Source organism: Pseudophryne corroboree, chromosome 2 (genome assembly GCF_028390025.1).
Source record: "Pseudophryne corroboree isolate aPseCor3 chromosome 2, aPseCor3.hap2, whole genome shotgun sequence".
NCBI lineage: Eukaryota > Metazoa > Chordata > Amphibia > Anura > Myobatrachidae > Pseudophryne > Pseudophryne corroboree.
In genome coordinates, this window is record NC_086445.1 from 389,922,972 (window position 1) to 389,944,371 (window position 21,400).

Here is a 21,400-nt window from a genome sequence, read left to right on the forward strand (position 1 = left end):
TCTAGACATGCAATATCAACTAGGCTGTGAAATTAGACTTTGTTTAATTGCATTAATACTTTTTTGTTTTCTATTAATTCATGTAGCTTCTTTTATTGTTTTGCTTTTTGGAACCATTGTGTTTCCCCTCTAGTATGTGTTCTGCTTTTTTCAGACACTTTTAAATTTAGGCAGCCTTAAAACCTACATCTGTGTCACGATTCTGCCATTGGCTATATGTTTGATAGATGAGGAAACATTTTAAGCACAGCTTGATTTGATCAATGTGTAACTCCAGTTGGCATTTGATACTGTGTTATGATCCGAAAAGTGTTTTATCTAGTTAAATACTATTTTGCATCTTGCATGATGTTCATTATTATTCTAATGAAACTTTAGATATGTATATACTGTACATATGAGAGTTGCAGTATGCTTTAGTATTTTTTAAATTATGTTATTTATATGTAACATTTTGTAAAATATAATAAGGATGCTTTAAATTTTCCAATTGAGGGTAATATATTTTACCTTAGAATGAAAAATCTAATAAAGATGGAACAATATATGTAAAACAAATTTGTGACTTACTCCTGCCCCCTCCCCATTCTTGTGTGCATGTTGTCGCATCATGTGTCTGCAATTCCGATATTTTATATAGGTTCCTCATCTACTTACAGAAAGGTACAGTACTTAACTTGTACTTGCCAGACCCCAATATGTCTCTTCAATCACAAGGGGACAGTGCCGTAACTAGACATTTTAGTGCTGTGTGCAAGAAACAGTATCGGCGCCCCCCCCTTTATGTGAAATAGGGACAGTAAGCGCCATAGGCGAGCAGGAAAAATATAAGGGCGTGGATTCATAGGGGAAGGGGTGTGGCCACAAAATAATACCAATTCATTTTACAGTGCACAGTAGTCTCCATTATTCAAATTATTCCACACAGTAGCGTCACTACACCAGGTAGAGCCCCTTTTACACAAAACGGCAGATAGCATCCCCTTTTTACACATTACGGTAAACAGCATCCCAGTTTTTACACAATATGGCAGACAGCGTCCCCTTTTAATACATTACGGCAGACAGCATCCCTTTTTACACATTACGGCAGACAGCGTCCCTTTTTTACACATTACGGCAGACAGGGTCCCCTTTTTACACATTACGGCAGACAGCGTCCCCTTTTTACACACTACGGCAGACAGCGTCCCCTTTTTACACACTATGGCAGACAGCGTCCCGTTTTTACACAGTATGGCAGATAGCGTTCCCTTTTTACACATTACAGCAGACAGCGTCCCTTTTTTACACATTACGGCAGACAGCGTCCCCTTTTTACACATTACGGCAGACAGCATCCCCTTTTTACACATTACGGTAGACAGCGTGCCTTTTTTACACATTACGGCAGACAGCATCCCGTTTTTACACATTACGGCAAACAGCGTCCCGTTTTTACACATTACAGCAGACAGCGTCCCGTTTTTACACATTATGGCAGACAGCGTTCCCTTTTTACACATTACGGCAGACAGCGTCCCTTTTTTACACATTACGGCAGACAGCGTCCCCTTTTTACACATTACGGCAGACAGCGTCCCGTTTTTACACATTACGGCAGCCAGTGTCCCCTTTTTACACATTACGGCAGACAGCGTCCCTTTTTTACACATTACGGCAGACAGCGTCCCGTTTTTACACATTACGGCAGACAGCATCCCGTTTTTACACGTTACGGTAGATAGCGTCCTGATTTTACACAATACGGCAGACAGCATCCCATTTTTACACATTACGGCAGACAGCGTCCCTTTTTTACACATTATGGCAGACAGCGTCCCTTTTTTACACATTACGGCAGACAGCGTCCCCTATTTACACATTACGGCTGACAGCGTCCCCTTTTTACACACTACGGCAGACAGCGTCCCATTTTTTACACACTACGGCAGACAGCGTCCCATTTTTACACACTACGGCAGACAGAGTCCCCTTTTTACACACTACGGCAGACAGTGTCCCCTTTTTACACATTACGGCAGACAGCACCCCCTTTTTTCACTCTACGGCAGACAGCGTGCCCTTTTTACACACTACAGCAGACAGCGTCCCATTTTTACAAACTACGGCAGACAGCGCCCCCTTTTTACACATTACGGCAGATGGTTCCCCCGCAGGGTGACTGCGCTGTGTATGTAGTTACGGCCCTGCCGGGACCTGTAGTCTAATTTGCGGTGTAGTGGGGATGACACATACACACACATACACAGAAGCCCACATGCAAGTCTCTGACACACACACAGATGCAAGTCACACACACACACACACACACACACAAGTTCACATGTAAGACACAAATACTCACGGAAGTTCACATGCAAGACACACACATACACACAAAAGCTCACATGGAAGTCACACACACACACACACCACACATGAAAGTCACACACTGACATACAGTAGAAACACACATTTCCCACTTACAGTACCTTAAAAAAGCAGAGTGCACTGTCACTGGCTGGGCTGGCCCTGGATCAGCAACCGTTTCTCCTCTCCAGCATTCCCTCCCTAACAGCACAGCAGCAGCAGTCCCATGCAGCCCCGCCCCCTGCTGAGTCCTCTGCAGCTTGTGCTGGAGTTTAGCTACCTAGCTGATGCTGCTCCAGCTCCCCAGCAGCTGGCAGTGTGAAAGCCGGCCCAGCTGGTTGTGTGATCGGACGGCCAAAGGGAAAAGGATAAATCATCCACATCTTCTCTCTCTGCTGTCCCCCCCCCCCCCCCCCGAAGCACGCTTTCAGTGCAGTGGAGGATAAGCGCTGCCTACAGCAGTCAGCGCTGTACCACAGACAGGGCAGCCAATCGGGGTCACAGCGCACATTGCGCTCTCACCTAAAGTGCGCTTTGTGCAATGCACACTTCATACACGTGTAGTTACGGCCTTGCAAGGGGCCAGGGGCGGAACTGTGGGAGGCAGTGGAGTCGGCTGCCGCCGGGCTCCTGACCGGCAGGGGGCACATTTCCTCCACTGTCTCCCGCTGCCTGATCGCCGCTGCTCAGCGGCGGAACTTGCGGGGCCCACAGACGGCAGCAGTGTAATGAGTCACACTGACTCATTACACGCTGCGCTGCAGGCCTTAACACAGGAGGAAGCCGCCGGACGTGAGCGCACAGCGCCATCAAGTGAGAAGGGTGAGCTCATCACCCTTCATCTCGGCACCGCGCTGCTGCAGCTTCCTCCAGACTCCTGGTCTCTGCCACCGCTGCATGCTGGGAGAAGGGGGAGGGAGGAGGGACTTTCACGGCAGCAGTGTGTGTGTGGAGAGTGAGGACTGGGAGACATCAGCTCAGCCACAGTGAGGAGCCTTACAGGAGCCAGGAGGTGCAAAGTATGTTGTACACACATGCAAATGCTGGCTGTGTGTGTATGTATTTAGCTGTGTGTGTTTTGCTATGGGTGTATGTGTTTTGCTAGGGATGTATGTGTGTGGTTTTGCTATGGGGGTGTGTATGTATTTTGCTATTGGTGTATGTATACTGTATTTTTTTTGCTATGGGTGTGTATGTATATGTGTGTTTAGTAGTGTGTGTGTGTGTGTGTGTGTGTGTGTGTGTGTGTGTGTGTGTGTGTTTGTATGTATGTTTTTGCTATGGATGTGTGTGTGTATATGTATTTTGCTGTGTGTGTGTGTTTACTATGTGTGTGTATATACAGTATACTGTATATCCATATCTACAGATGTAGCCACACTCATGACTAGTGTTCCCATGTCTATGAAATGTGTATACACTATAGAGAGAACGTTGGCTGCAACTTAGCGCAGCACAGCATTCACTGCAGCTTGTCGCAATACGTACGCCCATACCAACGCATCACGGCAAAAATTAGGCTGGCTACATCTGTTTCTATCTAGCTCACATTCCTCGTAGTTAATCTTGGTGTGCACATCAGTTAGACACTGGCGTAACGTGTATAAGGCTCCCAACTGTGTGACGTAACATGTATAAGGATCTCTACTGTGTGACGTAACGTGTATAAGGCTCTCTACAGTGTGACGTAACGTGTATAAGAATCTCTACTGTGTGACGTAACGTGTATAAGAATCTCTACTGTGTGACGTAACGTGTATAAGGATCTCTACTGTGTGACGTAACGTGTATAAGGATCTCTACTGTGTGACGTAACGTGTATAAGGCTCTCTCATGTGTGGCGTAACGTGTATAATGCTCTCTACTGTGTGACGTAACGTGTATAAGGCTCTCTCATGTGTGGCGTAACGTGTATAATGCTCTCTACTGTGTGACGTAACATGTATAAGGATCTCTACTGTGTGACGTAACGTGTATAATAATCTCTACTGTGTGACGTAACGTGTATAAGGATCTCTGCTGTGTTATGTACCATGTATAAGGATCTCTACTGTGTGGCACAATGTGACTTTAGAGTACTATTGTATGGTGACACCCTTCTCAGTGAGACAAAACTACATTTTCTGGGTGATGTGCGTCACCTATTTATAATATGGGAGGGGGGCCCAATGCATATTGTTGCACCTGGGCCCACCATTCTCTAGTTCCTCCACTGCCGTTGCTAATTTTTTTTTAATGATTCTTACAGACGGAGGAGCTGTGTCAGTGGGAAGCTGCCTCCTGTATATACAGAGAGCTGGCTGCAGCTAGGGGAGCTCCAGAGCGCGGCTCCTCCCGGGCCCTTCCAGTTAAGCAAGCCAGCCGAGGGAAGTTCTCTGCTCCTCCGTCAGGCTGATGATAGCCAAAGGTAGGCACTGACAGCACTTGCCTCATGCTTTAATAAATGTTGGAAGCACTGTGTTTTGTGTTTGCATGTTTTTAAGTGAGGTGTGTGTGTGTGTGTGTGTGTGTGTGTGTGTGTTTAAAGAAAGTTGTGTGTTCAAGTAAAAGAGGCATGTGTGTGTGTGTGTGTGTGTGTGTGTGTGTGTGTGTGTGTGTAAGTGAGAGGTGTGTGTGTGTGTGTGTGTGTGTGTGTAAGTGAGAGGCATGTGTGTGTTTAAGTGAAAGTGGTGTGTGTGTGTGTTTTTAAGTGAAGGAGGTATGTATGTGTTAGTGAAAGAGCCATGTGTAAGTGAGAGGCATGTGTGTGTTTTTAAGTGAAAGGCATGTGTGTGTTTAAGTGAAAGCGGCGTGTGTGTGTTTAAGTGAATGAGGTGTTTGTGTGTTTTTTATATATATATCGGCACACTGCTGCGCCAAAGCATCTCCATGGAGACCTGCTGGCGGGTGAGGGAGCACTGTAGGTGTACTATAAAGGTATGCTGGTGTCTGTTTTATTGTAATGACTGACTTAGAGTGCGTCCACTTTGTATGTGTATGTATATTACTATTGGGAAAGGTACCTGAGCACGCTACTACTGTTCACCCTGAGTGCCGGATAGTTACATATGGTATGTGTGTGTATATATGTAGGGGGGCACCAACATTTATCATGCCTCCGGGCGACTGGGACGAACTTACGCCACTGCAAGGGGCTGCATGTTTAAAACTCTAAAATCTGACCATAATGTTACAGTATGTCTCATACAACTGCAACACTATCATGCATTATTCACATTGTTATGCATGCACACCAGCATGCAAAAGTCTTTGGCCAAAGCTTATATGTTTACTTATATTGCTCAATCTTAATAAAATAAACTTTATTTGCTCCCTAAAATTATTAGCATTATTATCATGATTAGGACTTTACTTCAAATGTGATGTAATTTCATTACATATACAAGAGTTTATTGATAGGATAAAGTATGTAATTTAGAACTGTTCATTAATAAATCTGGTATGTAAGCTGATATATGTTATTACATTTTTTTTATACATTACATATTATTATTAAATGAATATTTATTTTACTTAATGTTCATTTGAATTTCCATGTTTACAGTGTTAAAATCAATAATAATAAGCATAACTTTATCAAAACAAAGAAAATACATAATATTAACTTCAAATTGCGCTGCAAGTATCTCTATCTGAAGAAGGATACTGTGTACTCCGACAATTTGTAAAAAAATTAAAACTTGCATGGCCTAGTGTAACTATGAAACGAATAACAAGTGGCGCTAGACAACCAGAATGTGATAAAACATTTATTTTCTAAAATGCATATAGAAGTTACAACAACCTCCCGGGGGTAATTAATCTTAAAACATCACAATATATGAATTAGCACTAAATATGCCTCATTTGTTTATAAAAAATAATAATTAAAGCATCAATAGTGGATAATCCTATTAACATATAATTAATATATAAGTAACACCTGGAAGGTAAAAAGCCTTATGTGGGTTCTGTGTGTGCACACTGATACTGCTGGTTAATAAAGCAAAAGTCACTAGCAGCCGTATTCTATTAGACAGTTGTAAAAAATCACGAGTTCATGGCAATGGGTGGCTGTTGCAGAAAAAAACACATGTGTATTAATAGCTGTGTGTACACAGTTACCACTGGGCAGGAGCTCCTTCAATCTCTGCTCCCCGATGCTGTCCCGCGGTCCGGACGGAGACACTCACCAGAGCCTCAGTGGACAATCTGGAAGCCGCGCTGTGCGGGATGTCTCAATGAGCCATCCTAGCCCGATCCACACCGTCTCCGGTACCTCCGTGTTTTGCAAACGGGGGCTAATAGCTGGTGGATCCAGAGTTGAATGAGGTGAATGTTCCTGGTGTGTGTGACCCGCAGTGAGCCTATCTTCTATTAAGCGGGCATCCGACAGGGGCTCCGTTCGCCGGTCTGCGCCGGACTTGGAGAGACGGCACCCGTAACTTCCACCGCTCCAACTTGGAGTGTGCGGTCGGGCTGCAAAGATGAAGGGATGCAGCACAGGTGTTCCTAACCGCAAGAGTAGGCAGTGAATCCAAATAGACAGGGCTAATCGCTGTTGTACATAGAGCTCCCCGTAACTTTGAGGTGTAAATCCTTGTAGTAGGAAGCCTGTATCCTTAACGCGTTTCAACGCCAGCAGGGCGTCTTTTTCGAAAGGCAGGTATATATGGCCTAGTGTAACGTAGACAATAGCTTGATACAAAGAAACCGGAACAAATGTGACTAAAAACATTCTGGACAACCCAATTGTACAACAAAAAGGGAAGATAAATGCATCATCTTAATGAGTAAGCAAAACCAAAGACTCAGCAACTGCAATCAAAGAAGAACTTAATAGAATCAGACAACTCCAGTATCAGTTGATACAGTTAAAAGACGTCTGCATAATGTAGGTCTAAATGGTTGCATAGCTTGCTGTAAACCATTGTTGAGGTCTGTAAATAAAGTAAAACGACCTTGATGGGCCAAAGAACACCAGTATTGGACACTGGATCGGTGGAAAAAAGTATTTTGGACTGACAAATCCAAATTTTAACTTTTCGTAACCAGAAGACGTATGTTTAAAGAAAGGTTGGAGAACGTGTGTTAGATAATTGTATAGAGTAAGTCATACAGTTAAACATGGTGGTGGTCGTGTCATGATTTGGGGTGATTTAGGTGGAGGAAAAGTGGGAGATTTAGTTTAATTAAAATCAACTATAGATAACAAATTAGACCACAATATTTTAGCAAATCATGCTGTACCAAGTGGTACTCAAAATATTGTAAAGGGGCTCATCATGCAACAAGATAATGGCCCTATGTATACATCCAAACTGTGTATTAATTATGTGAAAAGTAAAGAAAAGCAGAAAGTTCTACATATAATGACATGGCCTCTTCAGTCACCTGATCTCAATCCCATTAAGAAACTCTGGAATGAATTAGTTAGAAAAGTTTGTGTAATGGCTCCAACAAACACTAAAAATCTATGGGAATGTCTGAGTGAGGCCTGGCAAGGCATAACTTACAAAACTTTAGAAAAGTTGGTGTCTTAAATGTCCAAAGTATGTAAATCAGTATATGTGCCAAGGCGGACACATTGATGAAAGACAAATTCAATCTGAAATTCAAGTTATACTATATTTTTGATAATGTTAAGTTACAATATCTTGTGAAACATTATTATGAATAAATATTTTCAATATTTCACTACATTTTGTATTTTATTAATAATTGTTTTCCTTGGCCAAAGACTGCTGCAAAACACACGGGGGCTGATGCTAAGTAGAATATATACATGTTTATGGACTCGGGGCAATGAAAAAAAGGTACACATTTCAATCACACATATTCTTATGCACTAATTAGGTGTAATTGGGCTGTAAAGAGACATTTTCAGGCAGGTAAAGTTCAGTGAGGACTTGTCTACACAACTGCCGGCTATGCAGAGGTGAGTGTAAGCTTATATATGCCTTTGACAGGTGATATTTTTGCACCTGGTGTAGGGTAGGTACAAATGCGCAGTGAGGTTAATGCAACTCAAGCATACAGATAGCAGGTGGTCACACTGCAATTTGCATTTAACTCTGCATAGAAGTGAATGGATGCACAGTTTTTCTGTGCACACCATGCAGTAGCCCATACTGTACATCAAATTTTCAACCAACTTTGCTCCAGTTTAATCAGCAATAAAAATGATAAGATATTATAATTTTTACCAAGCAAAAGGTAAAGATTGAGAATATAAGGGTTTATCAAAGAAAACCTTTATGGGCCTCAGAAGATTAAGAGAGAAGGATACATTTTATGTGAAAATGAACTTCATAGCTAGAAAGACAGGAACAAATACAGGTTGAGTAGCCCTTATCCAAAATGCTTTGGACCAGAAGTATTTTGGATATCTGATTTTTCCGTATTTTGGAATACTTGCATTCCATAATGAGATATCACGGCAATGGGACCTAAGTCTAAGCATAGAATGCATTTATGTTTCATATACACCTTATACACACAGCCTGAAGGTAATTTTAGCCAATATTTTGAATAACTTTGTGCATTAAACAAAGTGTGTGCACATTCACACAATTCATTTATGTTTCATATATACCTAATACACACAGCCTGAAGGTCATTTAATACAATATTTTTAATAACTTTGTGTATTAAACAAAGTTTGTGTACATTGAGCCATCGGAAAACAAAGGTTTCACTATCTCACTCAAAAAATTCTGTATTTCTGAATATTCCGTATTTCGGAATATTTGGATATGGGATACTCAACCTGTAATTAGAAAAAGAAAGTCATAGGTCAAGAGAGGAAAAATATGACAAAAAGATTGTCAATTGGGTTAAAAAATACTAAATATTTTGTGATTGAAACCAAGTACTGTAATAAAGATATTTGAACATGGCAATGAAATAACTGATCAGTTAGTAATGATAGTCTCAGCTGAGTATTTAAGGTGGGATAAGAGGGCATAGCAAAATGGATCATAGATTAACAAGACAAGTCTGGTCAAATATAAAGTTCTTTAGCATACAGTAGATGTGATCAGAGCATGTTTAAGATAGGAGCTTTAAATTAATTTGTAAAAAATTAATTGACTGTGCAAAAGGGCAAACGCTTGATCTTGATTTTCAGTATGAATACAGACTGTGGAAATGGGGCCTTATGATCATTCTAACTTTTTGGGTTTTAAGTAGAAGACATTGTTTTCATAAGTAATTTGGCCATTTTATTCTCCTGGCGTAATGATTATGAGGTACTGTATCAAAAATCTTATTATACCCGTTTAAGAAAAGGCAATATGCTAATCTGAGTTTGCAGTTGTGTGCTTTCTTGATATGCAGGTGTGTGCTTTTCTGATATTTACATTTTGTAAAAAGGTATACTATATTTATTAGTATTATCAGAATTATTATTATTATTGTTGTTGTTATTATTATTATTTAGAATTGTTACAAAAAATGTCATATGCAGTGGGGTAAATTTACTAAGGTGGGATATTTTTAGAACTGGTGATGTTGCCCATAGCAACCAATCAGATTATATCTATTATCTGCTAGAAGCAGCTAGATAAATGGTAAGTAGAATCTGATTGGTTGCCATGGGCAACATCACCAGTTCTAAAAATCTCCCACCTTAGTAAATTTACCCCAGTGTTTTGCAAAATTTTGATTATTTATTCATGATGAATAGCAAGGATAACTTTCAGACTATACCTCACAAAGCCCTGGCTAGATGTAGCATGATAAATGGTTTCAAGATTAAAAATATTCTTGAATGTTATGCAATTACAATGCAGCTTTCATGTTTGGCTATTGTTGTGTTGGGATCAGTACTAATTGCCGCCGGTCGGAATCCCGGCGGTCGAAATACCGATGCCGGAATCCCGACCACACAATCCCGACAGGGGTGGTGAGCGGAACGAAGCCCCTTGCGGGCTCGCTTCGCTCGCCACGCTGCAGGCACGGTGCCTCGCTACGCTCGGCACACTATTATATTCTCCCTCTATGGGTGTCGTGGACACCCACGGAGGGAGAATATGTCGGGATTGTGGCAGTCGGGATTCCGGCTTCGGTATTTCGACCGCCGGGATTCCGTCCGGCGGCATCCTGACCGCATCCCGTTGTGTTCAAGCTGTCAGCATAAAGAAACTCTTTAATAATGTCACTGAGGTTCTTGGGGAAGGTAGAAAGGGGGCATCTCTTCCTGTGCACTGCTGGAGATACTACAGTATACTGTATTCCAGACCAAGATAACAATTACAGATTTTTGTATATATATACATATATACCTATATGCCTAGTTTTGAGAATAAATGGTAGAAAGCCTACAGTATGATAGCAATGAATTAAGTGTTCTTGTTATTTAATAAATGATTTTGCTTTTTGTGAGGTATATGTTTGAGTGTTTCTTTTAGAAAGAAACTCTACAGTACTTTCTAAACAGTAAGAGATAAAAGAACAAGCCCCCTATTGGTACAATATATATAGTGTAAATGCAAACACATATTGTACATTTTATAAGGCTGAGTGGGGTGGTATAATATTGATTTATATCAATTCACTAAAACATATTGTATTAGCAAACAATTTTTCTTGAAATAATAATATCAATTATCTATTCACAACATACTGTACATACCATTTTTAATCCAAACCACTTTGCAAAAATCAGTATAAACAAAGCATTTATCTAAATTCATTCTACTGCGCATAACAGCTCACTTGAGGTTTGCTATTCCACTGTAGAATTATGATAGATGGATCACCTAATTGAGAATGGTACAACAATCTGTAGCATTTAAAAGCAAAAATGCTTTTAGTGACAGTATATGCCTTGTTATAAAGTTCAGAAGACTTGCCCAAGCATTCTTTGGTATAATTAATATGATAATAAGTCCGGATTACCTGTCACACCCCATTCCAAATAGTTTAGACGTAATTAGTACCTGGGTTGAATGCATGAAAAAGTTATATTACCAGCTATGTTTTTTATTTATTTTTAATTTTTACTGTGATTTACAGTATCTAAATTATATAAGTAGGGGTATTTTTTTTACATTTTCACTTTATTGCAATTGGCCCGGCATACTTTTGGGGGTGAATTACCCTTTACAGAAATTATACATAGAAGGTTGTTCTTATTATTTAATTAGCAAGATAAATACCTGTTAAGCATACATTATCCTTACAATTATTTGTCTCCTTTTCAATACCTCTCTGCTGGGAAAACAAATGTAGTTGACACAGACTTACATGTTATGTAATGGAAGATGGGGGGAGGAAAATGAGGAGGACGTCACAGTGACAGGGCAGACATAAAATCATTTGTCTGGCTGACAGACAGAAACACAGACAGACATAGGCTCTCAGCCTATCTGTATGTCACGTGAAGACTGAGGGAGGAAAAGGAGGAGGAAGATTTCATAGTGGGGGAGGTGAGAGGGGTATTGCAAGCTGCTATTTACAGGTCATGACAGTGATATAAGATGCAAAAAAAACCCACACACTTCATTTTTCATGGAATTGCTGCTTTAAACTTGATTATGAAATACTTAAATAGTAGTGCTTGGAGAGCCCAAATGGTAGATATGGAATTGCACACTGATCTATGTTCTCCAACATGGCATAATGACAAGCATTGGAATAAAACCAGTTCCATTTCTAAAAATATGTTCTTGCTCTGATAAAGAGTTTAAATATTTTTAACTTTTCATTGCTACAATATAATCACAAAATCTCCCTTGATTTTCTGTTTTTTAGTCTCTTCACTTCTAGTACTCCAAACTCCATATCTATGCTTCATGTAATAATAAGTCCTTTTTCACAGAATTCAGTAATAAAGACTAAACAAAGAAACAAATTAAAATGTCATCTCATGTAGGCAGCAGCCCCTTGGATATAGCATTGCAGGACTACATTAAAGGGGGTGTACAGAAGCCCTATAATGAAAGAGAGATGTATCAGGCGTGGAATTGTCCAGCAGTTTCATGTTAAATGTGCACAAAAATCATTAACAGAAGACATACACAACAGGAAAACATGCCATCTGTCTGCAGCATCCTACATATACAGTATATGTCAAAAAATAGGCACATGGTACTGCAAGCCTGAAACCTAGCAAAACAGCACAAATTCTATACTTCATTAAATCCATATCACATGTTATACAGGATCTCAGCAAGGGAACATCTCTTTGACACAGACTGAATACTTACAGCTTGAGAATATGAGTGGGCAGGAGTGTTCATCCATAGGGAAGTTGTGTAGCTGTAGTTGACATTCAGCATTAATGGTGAGCCTAGAAAGAGATCATGCATCACTCTAGGAATCAGAGAAAATAAAAATATGAAATGATCTCATCGGTGCATAAAAAAAGAACAAGTCTCAAAATGCTGCAACCAACACAAGTACAGACACAATAATTAAAAAACAAACTTATTGAACTAACAAACTGACACAGCAAGTTTAAATAGTACAGTGAGTATTCTGATGTTAGTCATACAGTCAGTGATATTGGACATTTTACCTTACATTGCTATATATGTAAAGCTCAACTGAGTGTGTTACCCAATAATTGTCTTGCTAAAATTGGTTGGCTCTTTATCTAGCATGCCTTTTAATGCTGGCTGAAGTATTGAATTCTATGTGTGCAACTAAACTAACAGGCCACAATGTTTTCTAAGGTCATCATTCAGATATGTATACACAGTCAATGGTTTATATAACATCTCTGATTATTATATATAGGCACATGCACCGGATCTGTACTTTACATGTGCTGGTCTGCTTCTGTGAGATGGCTCACATTCCCACCTTATCAATCATGATGCTGCGTTTAGGTAGAGCGGGGGAGCAGGGGCAGTGATGGGTAACATTCTACAAAACAGGGACATGCATGCTGTATCCATGATCCGCGTCTTTGGCAGAAGACTTCCTGACCCCGGCTGAGCAGTTCCACTGGTCATTCTGAGTAAACTGAAGCTGCGATAGGGATCTGAAGCTGCATTTTTTAACACAACACTTGGATATGTGATGCATGCAGGATCTATCTGTTTCCTACAGATGCCTCCTGCTGCATTAGAATATTTGAACAACGCTGCTGTGTCCAAATACTCAGCAACGATGCTCACTGTATCCACCTTTGAATCATGCTCTGAATGTCTAGAATACTGAACGGAATGATCACATTCAGTTTGGCCACACACATAAGTGGCCAAATGGGACAGTGATCATGCTGTTCAGACCAATTTGCAGATTCAGCACTTACAGCATTTGAGTCTGTTTCATAATCATGCTAACTAAATGTTGGGTTCATTCAAGAACAAGTCTGATGATTTCTTATTGCCTGGACGAGCAGAAACATTGAGTGGCAATATTTAGTGTAGATAATCTGTGACATGAAACCAGAATAATTTCTAAGTTATTTGTCTCCCATCACTGATGTGGACTGTGACATAGGGATCATTAAATTATGTTTTCCTCTGTGTAACCTATCGAAGTATGGGGCAGATGTATTAAGCTTGGAGACGTGCTAAAGCAGTGATAAGTGGAATGTGATAACGCACCAGCCAATCATTACGGGTTTGAAAAATGACAGGAGCTGATTGGCTAGTGCATTATCACCTTCCATTTAGCACTGCTTCATAATTTCTCCAGGCATAATACATCTGCCCCAAAATTCTTTATGAAAAATGTTTTCAAACTGTATGTCAAATTACAATTCTGTAATCAGCAGGCAAAGTGATTCACCTAAGCCATAAGACATCTGGTCTGGGTGTAAAAGAGTATGTTTACTGTACACAGCAGCAGGGCATGTGTGAGTTACAAGGACCTTGCAGCTTATACCCAGCTTTCACATCTACCTAGGTGACAGACATTTCTTAAGAAGGGCATTTGGTCTGGTGAATCTTTTTTCTGACAAAGTCCATAAAACTGCCCAGAATATTGATAAGTCATACAGTAGGTCTTAGTCTTCAAACAGAATGAAGCAGGTAATTAAGTGTGCTGACCTTGTTTGATTGGCAGAGAAACACTGTGCTACAGGAAGAAGGCAGTCCTTTACACACCCAGGCCACAATACATTAATTTTGGTACTGAAACTGTTAAAAACCTAAAAGGGTACGTGTTTTGGAGTAGCTGTGGGGAGTGCATAACAACGAAATGCACATGACACAATGTGTCCACTACTTGAAGAGAGGTAAACTATGACTGAGAGGTGTATTAATATTTTTCTGTAATCTCTTCTGCAGTAGAAAATTAGGTGTCATATGTAAGCAGCTTTGATTTCTGTACCTATTCCTATTTTTATTTCTGAAATTATTTGTGAATCATAACCTGTATGTCATTCTTATTAAGTGCTTTATTATGTAAGCTTTAGAAACATTTTTAGGAATAATGCTGGCCATACATTAGTATGACTCGCATTAGATGCAAGTCGTATTAATAATACTCCCCACCAGCCAGCAAGCATTTAATAGATTGTACGGTGCTTTTGCACCATAAATCTATTGTACCTCCGCAATTGCCAGGGGCCGGGATCGGCTGATCATATGTGCAGCACATATGATCAGCTGATGGGATGTGTGACCCACGGGGCCGCACATCGCATCATATTTGCACCCATTAACATGCACGATGTGCATGCAATGGGTCAAATGATAGGTCGACATTATGTATTCGTACACAATAACGACCAAGAGTTAGGCCAGCAAAAAAAAACGATTTAATCTAGCCTATTTTCTGTGTTCTTACTGAACTCGCACATGTGAGGCCCAATGATACATACCTATGTGTAGCTAAGTATGAAATACTGATATGTGCAGCGCGTATAAAGATTAAGATCTTTTTCATGGTGGCAATGAAATTGTGTCTCATCCTGAGTGACCAAAGTGCGCAACCATCACGATCCAGCTGTCTTAGATTGCCTATCTAAGGACAGGTTGAAATTGAAAACAGGGCAGCTATGCGATCTGGGTATAAGTTATAAAATCATTGTAGCTCACACACAGCCCCCATCTGTGTACAGTAAACATACACTCTTTTAGAACCAGACCAGATGTTTTTGTGGCTCAGGTCAATCACTTGGTCTGCTGAGTACAGAATTGCAATTTGACATACAGTTTAAAAATAAAAAAATTCATACAGAATATATATTGACAGGTTACACATAGGAAAACATAATTTTATGATACATAGGTCACATAGGCAATGTATTTCTCAACTTCCTAAAATTCACAATTAACTAAAGGCAAAATCAATATCCCTTCAAAAAGCATAATTTTAGAAAAAAAATGAATGACAGTGGCCCAAATGCATTGTGTGTGCTGTATATGTAAAAGTATACAAGTTATATGTATTCATCCTCTATGGTTGCTGCCTGTGGAGAAAACAAAAGAATTCTGAATCTCTGAGTAATGACTTCTATATAAATCTGGGCATAAAATATACAGTTATCTTGCAGACTACAGTATCTGCCAGATATGGCTGGTTGGAATGAAAATCTGTTAATGGATAAGAGCAAATGACAATCAACCATTGAAAATGGGCAAAATCTGTTGTTTAGACAAATTGGTAAAATACAAAGTGTGTAGGGCAGGGCTATCATAGAGTGAATGTCAGACACGTAATACTTTCAATTTGGTTTACATTATATGCCTGTGTTGTGGTTTCTTTTCAGGATGGTCAGTTGTGTGGATGCAGTTTATTGAAAGACAGAGAAGTTTTGCTACTACTTCTGAATAAAAATATTTCCGTAACAGTTTATATGAGGCTTGCAATATAGCTGATTTATAGCATATCAGACTAGAATATATTGTACATCATTTACTGGAATGCTAGATGGATCTAGATTTTTTTCTGTACTGAACAAGGTTACTATATTGCTATATGTAATGTGTAGCGGACAATAGAGAGTTCTCAGTATTGTATATTGGTCACAAGACTGCTCTATGTATTGTATAGAGTTCTCAAGCATTATACCTGTACTGTACTGTATATTGATCACTATAATGCTCTCGGTATTGAACAGATGTTACTAGAATGATTTTTGTGTTGTATAAATTGTAGTTGAATGCTATCTGTATAGTATATCAGTCACTCGAATGCTCTACAATTAGTGATTGGAATGTCACAGGAATGATTACTCCACTGTATATGATGTTAAATAACATTGAATTGATATTTTAATTTGTGTTATATAAATATATGATGTAATAAATGAGCAAAGCATGTTGGGATCTTTTAGTAAACTCTAATCAATCAGTGCTAGGAGTGCCTCAACAAAATCTGGAACTTAGGTCTAAAAGAAAACACAGTCACTTCCAATCAACACCAATAAAACACCTATTGCCATCCTTCTAAATTATTTTTTTGTTCAAAAGGTTACATAAAGTAATCTATTTATCAAGAAGAAAAGACAATATAATACTTATTGTCATATATTGTTTGAAAAATGCCTTCTGTCCAAAGGCAATTATCTTGCCATTGATCCTGCCTTACTAATCACAAAAAGTTTTGCTATGGAAAAAAATACTCATTGCTACATTATTGATTCATTCTGCTATAAGATGTAATTTCAGTATGAGGCAGTACTTTTTATATAACAATGAAACCAGAAAAATTATTATATAACACTGAAACCAGAAATATAATTTAGTAAATGTATATTAACACCATTGCTCAACTCAAAAAAAAGATATACTGTAAAATGTATTTTCTTTTCAATGGAAGGATTTCTAATGGATTAAATAATTCATAGTTGAGACCAAAAATCATACTGAGGGACATTTATGACAACGGAGTGTGAAAAAACAAAACGAAATTCACATTAACCAATAAGCTTCTGTTTTTCTGTCTGAAAGAGCTTAAAAATAAAAACACATTCTCATCGGTTTCTGTATATTTCACCTATTCTGTTGGGTTTTAAAAAAGTAAAAAGGGACCAATCAGCATTTTTTTTTCTTGATCTGGTCCAAGATAAAGTTGTAATCTTTTTTTTTATTTAAAACCCATCAAAAACATTCTCCATACTGACAAAAGTTTGTAAATAATGTTACAGTAAATGTATTTCTTCATACTGCTAGGAAAGAAAAAGGTGGAATTACCCTTAGTAACTAAATTGTAATGTCAAACCAATGAAACAATGACAAAACCATTTTCCTTTGCAATGGTTTTCAGAAATGTCCTGTGATCAAAAAGTTATTTAGTGCCATTTAATGTCAAATGTGCTTTTAATAATCCACCTAATATCAAAATCTAAAAGCTGAAAAAAGTAATTACAGAGCACTGATTTTAACCCCAATCATTTTGACATGGAAAAAAACAGCATGAAGCAAAGCATTAAATAGAAGTTCTTATATGCAGTGCAGTGTTTGAGATCGATATAAAATATAAGTTTTATTAAAAACTTGCCTGTTGTGGTTGCTTGAGATGTGACAATGCCAGGTTGGTCTGTCCCTAACATGGTCAGATCTGATGCAACCAATCAGAAACACCCACAGGGCGGCTATTAGTAGACAATCTTTAAGCAGATGCCAATCTTAGAGGGACCTCCTGGACTCTCTGCTTCATTGTTCCCTACTCCAGTGTCTGACGTGCAGCCAATCACTGCTGATCAGGCAGCTCGGCAGTAGTCCCCACCATGCATCTGCAAATATTAGCAGCTGCCAGGGGAATGTAATAGAAGCTGCCTTCAGCTTCCCTGTGCATACCTGGTGGCTGCTTCTCTCTGCAAATGCTAAGTCGCTAGGTCTAATATATCGATCATTAATGTTTAGATTAATGTTTATAAAAAGTTTAAAACTTTATTTTTTAATTGTGTTAGATAGGTTTTAAATTATTGTTCTAAATCACTCATAAAATATTTTAAATTCAGTCATAAAAAGAAGGACAATTTCTGAGAATTTTTTTGAAAAAATATTAGCCAGTAAAGTGGTGAAGTCATATATATAAGATATCTGTAAAACGAAATAAAGGAATAAATACAACAAAATAAATGCAAAATATACAATAGATGTATGGTGCACTAATATGAGTCTTTGAACTCTCTAGATTTCCTATAAATTATGTGCTTATTGTTGCTGACTGACTAATTCCACACATATGGAACTGCATGAAAAGTATCATATTGTAGGGTTTAATAGGGTCCGGATGTCATAATAGCCCAGCTTAGAAATAAGATCCACTAGATAAATCATCAGTTAGGTGTGGGTAGCTGGTGTGAAGAGCACAAGATCAGAAGTATCTCCATGATCAGTTCAGCTTGCTAAGAATGTGTGTGATGGAAAGGTAGAGTTGTATTTCTCATTAAAGTCCTTTGTGGTCACAAATAATGGCCTCTGTCCTGAAAAGCTATCTATTTTGTGGAAGAGTAGTTCAAAGAGATAGAGAAGAGGATAAAGCACACAATAAATACCAGTGCGCATTTCAATGTAAGGATTTATCAAGGCATACAGTAGCTGTTGGTGTTCGTTGTGTGCCGTCCCCTCATCTTTACCCCTTTGAACTTTTCCTCTTATCACACATTAGAGATAGCTTTGCAGGGACAAAGACTGTTATTTGTGGTTTATTTCTAGGCTGTATTATTATGACAGCCAGAATCTGTTTCATCCTTTGTGTCTGATATTGATAATATTATTGATTTCTGTAACTAAAATACTGTAACTTTAAGTATGTTGTTTTAGTTTTAATCACCTACAGTAGGGCCATTATCTTCTTTTTGTGATGAAATTCCCAAGCTATACCAGTGATTGGATATATTGTACACTGAAAAGATTGTATATCCAATATTGTATACCCATCTGCCTGGGAGACTAAAACTACAAACACTTGAGATTCAGCATACAGTAGGTGGAGAAACATATCTCATTGATTCAATATTGGTGATACACTTGTTTAAAAATCACTTACTATTGTAATTTTTAAGCTCTATGGAAATGTATTTATTAAAAATAACTGAAACAATTTTGATCTTTAGAATTAAATCTAAACCTTCAGATTTAGTCAGTGTATATTGAGATTCACCTCAAATTAGTGCCATACATCCAATGACTATAACAGCTACTGTATAATCATTTTATAATATAATAATAATAATAATAATAATAATACCTATATATTTATTCTCTGGAGGAAATTCTGCACCTGTGGTGAACTTGTGTTATAATAGGTGTTCAGTGTTGTTTTTATTATTATTACTATTATTATTATTATTTTTATCCTTAATTTATATGGCACCACAAGGGTTCCACAGCACCCATATGCACATAATCAAAACAGGAAAACAGTGACTTACCGTTAAAGACAATATAGTACAAGTACAGGGTAACTAAACATAACTACACCAGTAAACAACATAGAGATACGTTTCAAGGTGGTCAAAAAACTGCAGGATTTGGACAGTTGAGGATTATTAATGTAAGAAAAGGATAAGCACATGGGAGAAGAGGGCCCTACTCGTGAGAGCTTACATTCTAAAGGGGAGGGGCAGTCAGACAGGGGTGACACACATGGGGTAGACCGAGCATGGGACCGAGGGTTAGGATGAGATTTGGCTGGGCTTGGTAAAGAAGTGGGTCTTAAGAGTCCATTTGAAGTTCTGTAGAGAGGTGGAGAGTCTGAGGGGGAGAGGTAAAGAATTCCAGAGAAAGGGAGCAGCACGTGAAAAATCTTGGAGATAGGAGTGGGAGGAAGTAATCAGAAGACAGGAGAGTCGGTATGCATTAGCAGAGCGAAGAGGACGGGTGGGAGAGTAAATGGTGATAAGCTTATAGATGTAAATGAGAGAGGAGTGTGTGAGTGCTTTGTAAGTGAGTGTGAGAAGTTTGAATTGGATTCTGAAAGGTAAGGGAAGACAGTGAAGGGCTTGTAGGAGAGGGGAGGTGAATGTAGTGCGTTTGGTGAGGAAGATGAGCCGGGCTGCAGCATTGAGGATAGATTGGAGTGGAGAGAGGTAATTGTCAGGGAGGCCAGTTAGGAGGATATTACAATAATCCAGTCTGGAAATAATCAGTGAGTGAATAATGGTCTTAGTGGCGTCCTGGGTGAGAAAAGGTCTGATCCTGAAAATGTTTTTGAGATGAAAATGACAGGTTTATGAGAGTTGCTGAATGTGTGGTTTGGAGAGGGAACAGTCAAGGATTATACCAAGACAGCGAACTTGGGGGCTAGAGGAGATAGTCATGCCATCAATGGATAATGAGATTGTGGGAGGTGAGGTTGTGTGGGAGGGTGGGAAGATGATCAGCTCAGTCTTAGACATGTTGAGTTTAAGAAAGTGCTGGGACATCCAAAAAGAGATAGCAGAAAGACAGTTGGAGGTACGAGTGAGCAGAGCCATGGAGAGATCAGGGGAGGAAAGGGAGATTTGAGTGTCATCAGCATAGAGGTGATATTGTAAGTTAAAAGAACTAATGAGAAAACCTAAAGAGGACGTATAGAGAGAGAAAAAGAGAGGACCAAGAACAGAGCCTTGGGGGACACCAACAGTTAGTGGAAGTGGGGGGAAGCTAGCATCATGAGAGGAGACAGAGAAGGAATGATCAGAAAGGTAGGAGAACAGCCAGGAGAGGGCAGTATCATGCATACCAAGAGAGTGAAGGATTTGCAGAAGGAGAGGGTGGTCCACAGTGTCAAAAGCTGCAGAGAGGTTAAGAAGAATAAGCAGAGAGTAGTGGCCCTTAGATTTGGCTGCATGGAGGTCATTGCAGACGTTTGTGAGGGCAGTTTCAGTGGAGTGGAGAGAATGAAAACCAGACTGGAATGGGTCAAGCAGTGAGTGAGAGGAAAGAAAGGCAGTGAGGTGATTCTAAACAATATACTCAAAAAGTTTGGAGGCAAAAGGGAGGAGAGCAATGGGTTAATAGTTGGAGAGAGTGCTTGGATCAAGGGTAGGTTTTTTAAGAATAGGGGAGACAAAAGCATGCTTGAAGACAGAGGGGACAGTGCCTGATGAGAGGGAGAGATTGAGAAGGTTGACAAGATTGGAACAGGCAGAAGGAGAGAGGTAGCGGAGGAGGTGGGAGGGGATAGGGTCAAGTGGGGAGGTTGTGGGGGGGAAGGAATGAATGAGGGCCAT

General features: G+C 39.3%; 1 protein-coding gene across 1 annotated transcript in view; it reads right to left on the reverse strand.

Annotated features, from left to right (window-relative positions):
- GABRG3 (gamma-aminobutyric acid type A receptor subunit gamma3) overlaps nucleotides 1-21,400 on the reverse strand; it is an 832,639-nt gene that overhangs the window by 285,637 nt on the left and 525,602 nt on the right. Inside the window, exon 5 of the mRNA XM_063953303.1 lies at nucleotides 12,543-12,625. Within this exon, the coding sequence (XP_063809373.1) occupies nucleotides 12,543-12,625 (83 nt within the window). The remainder of the gene's footprint in view (nucleotides 1-12,542; nucleotides 12,626-21,400) is intronic.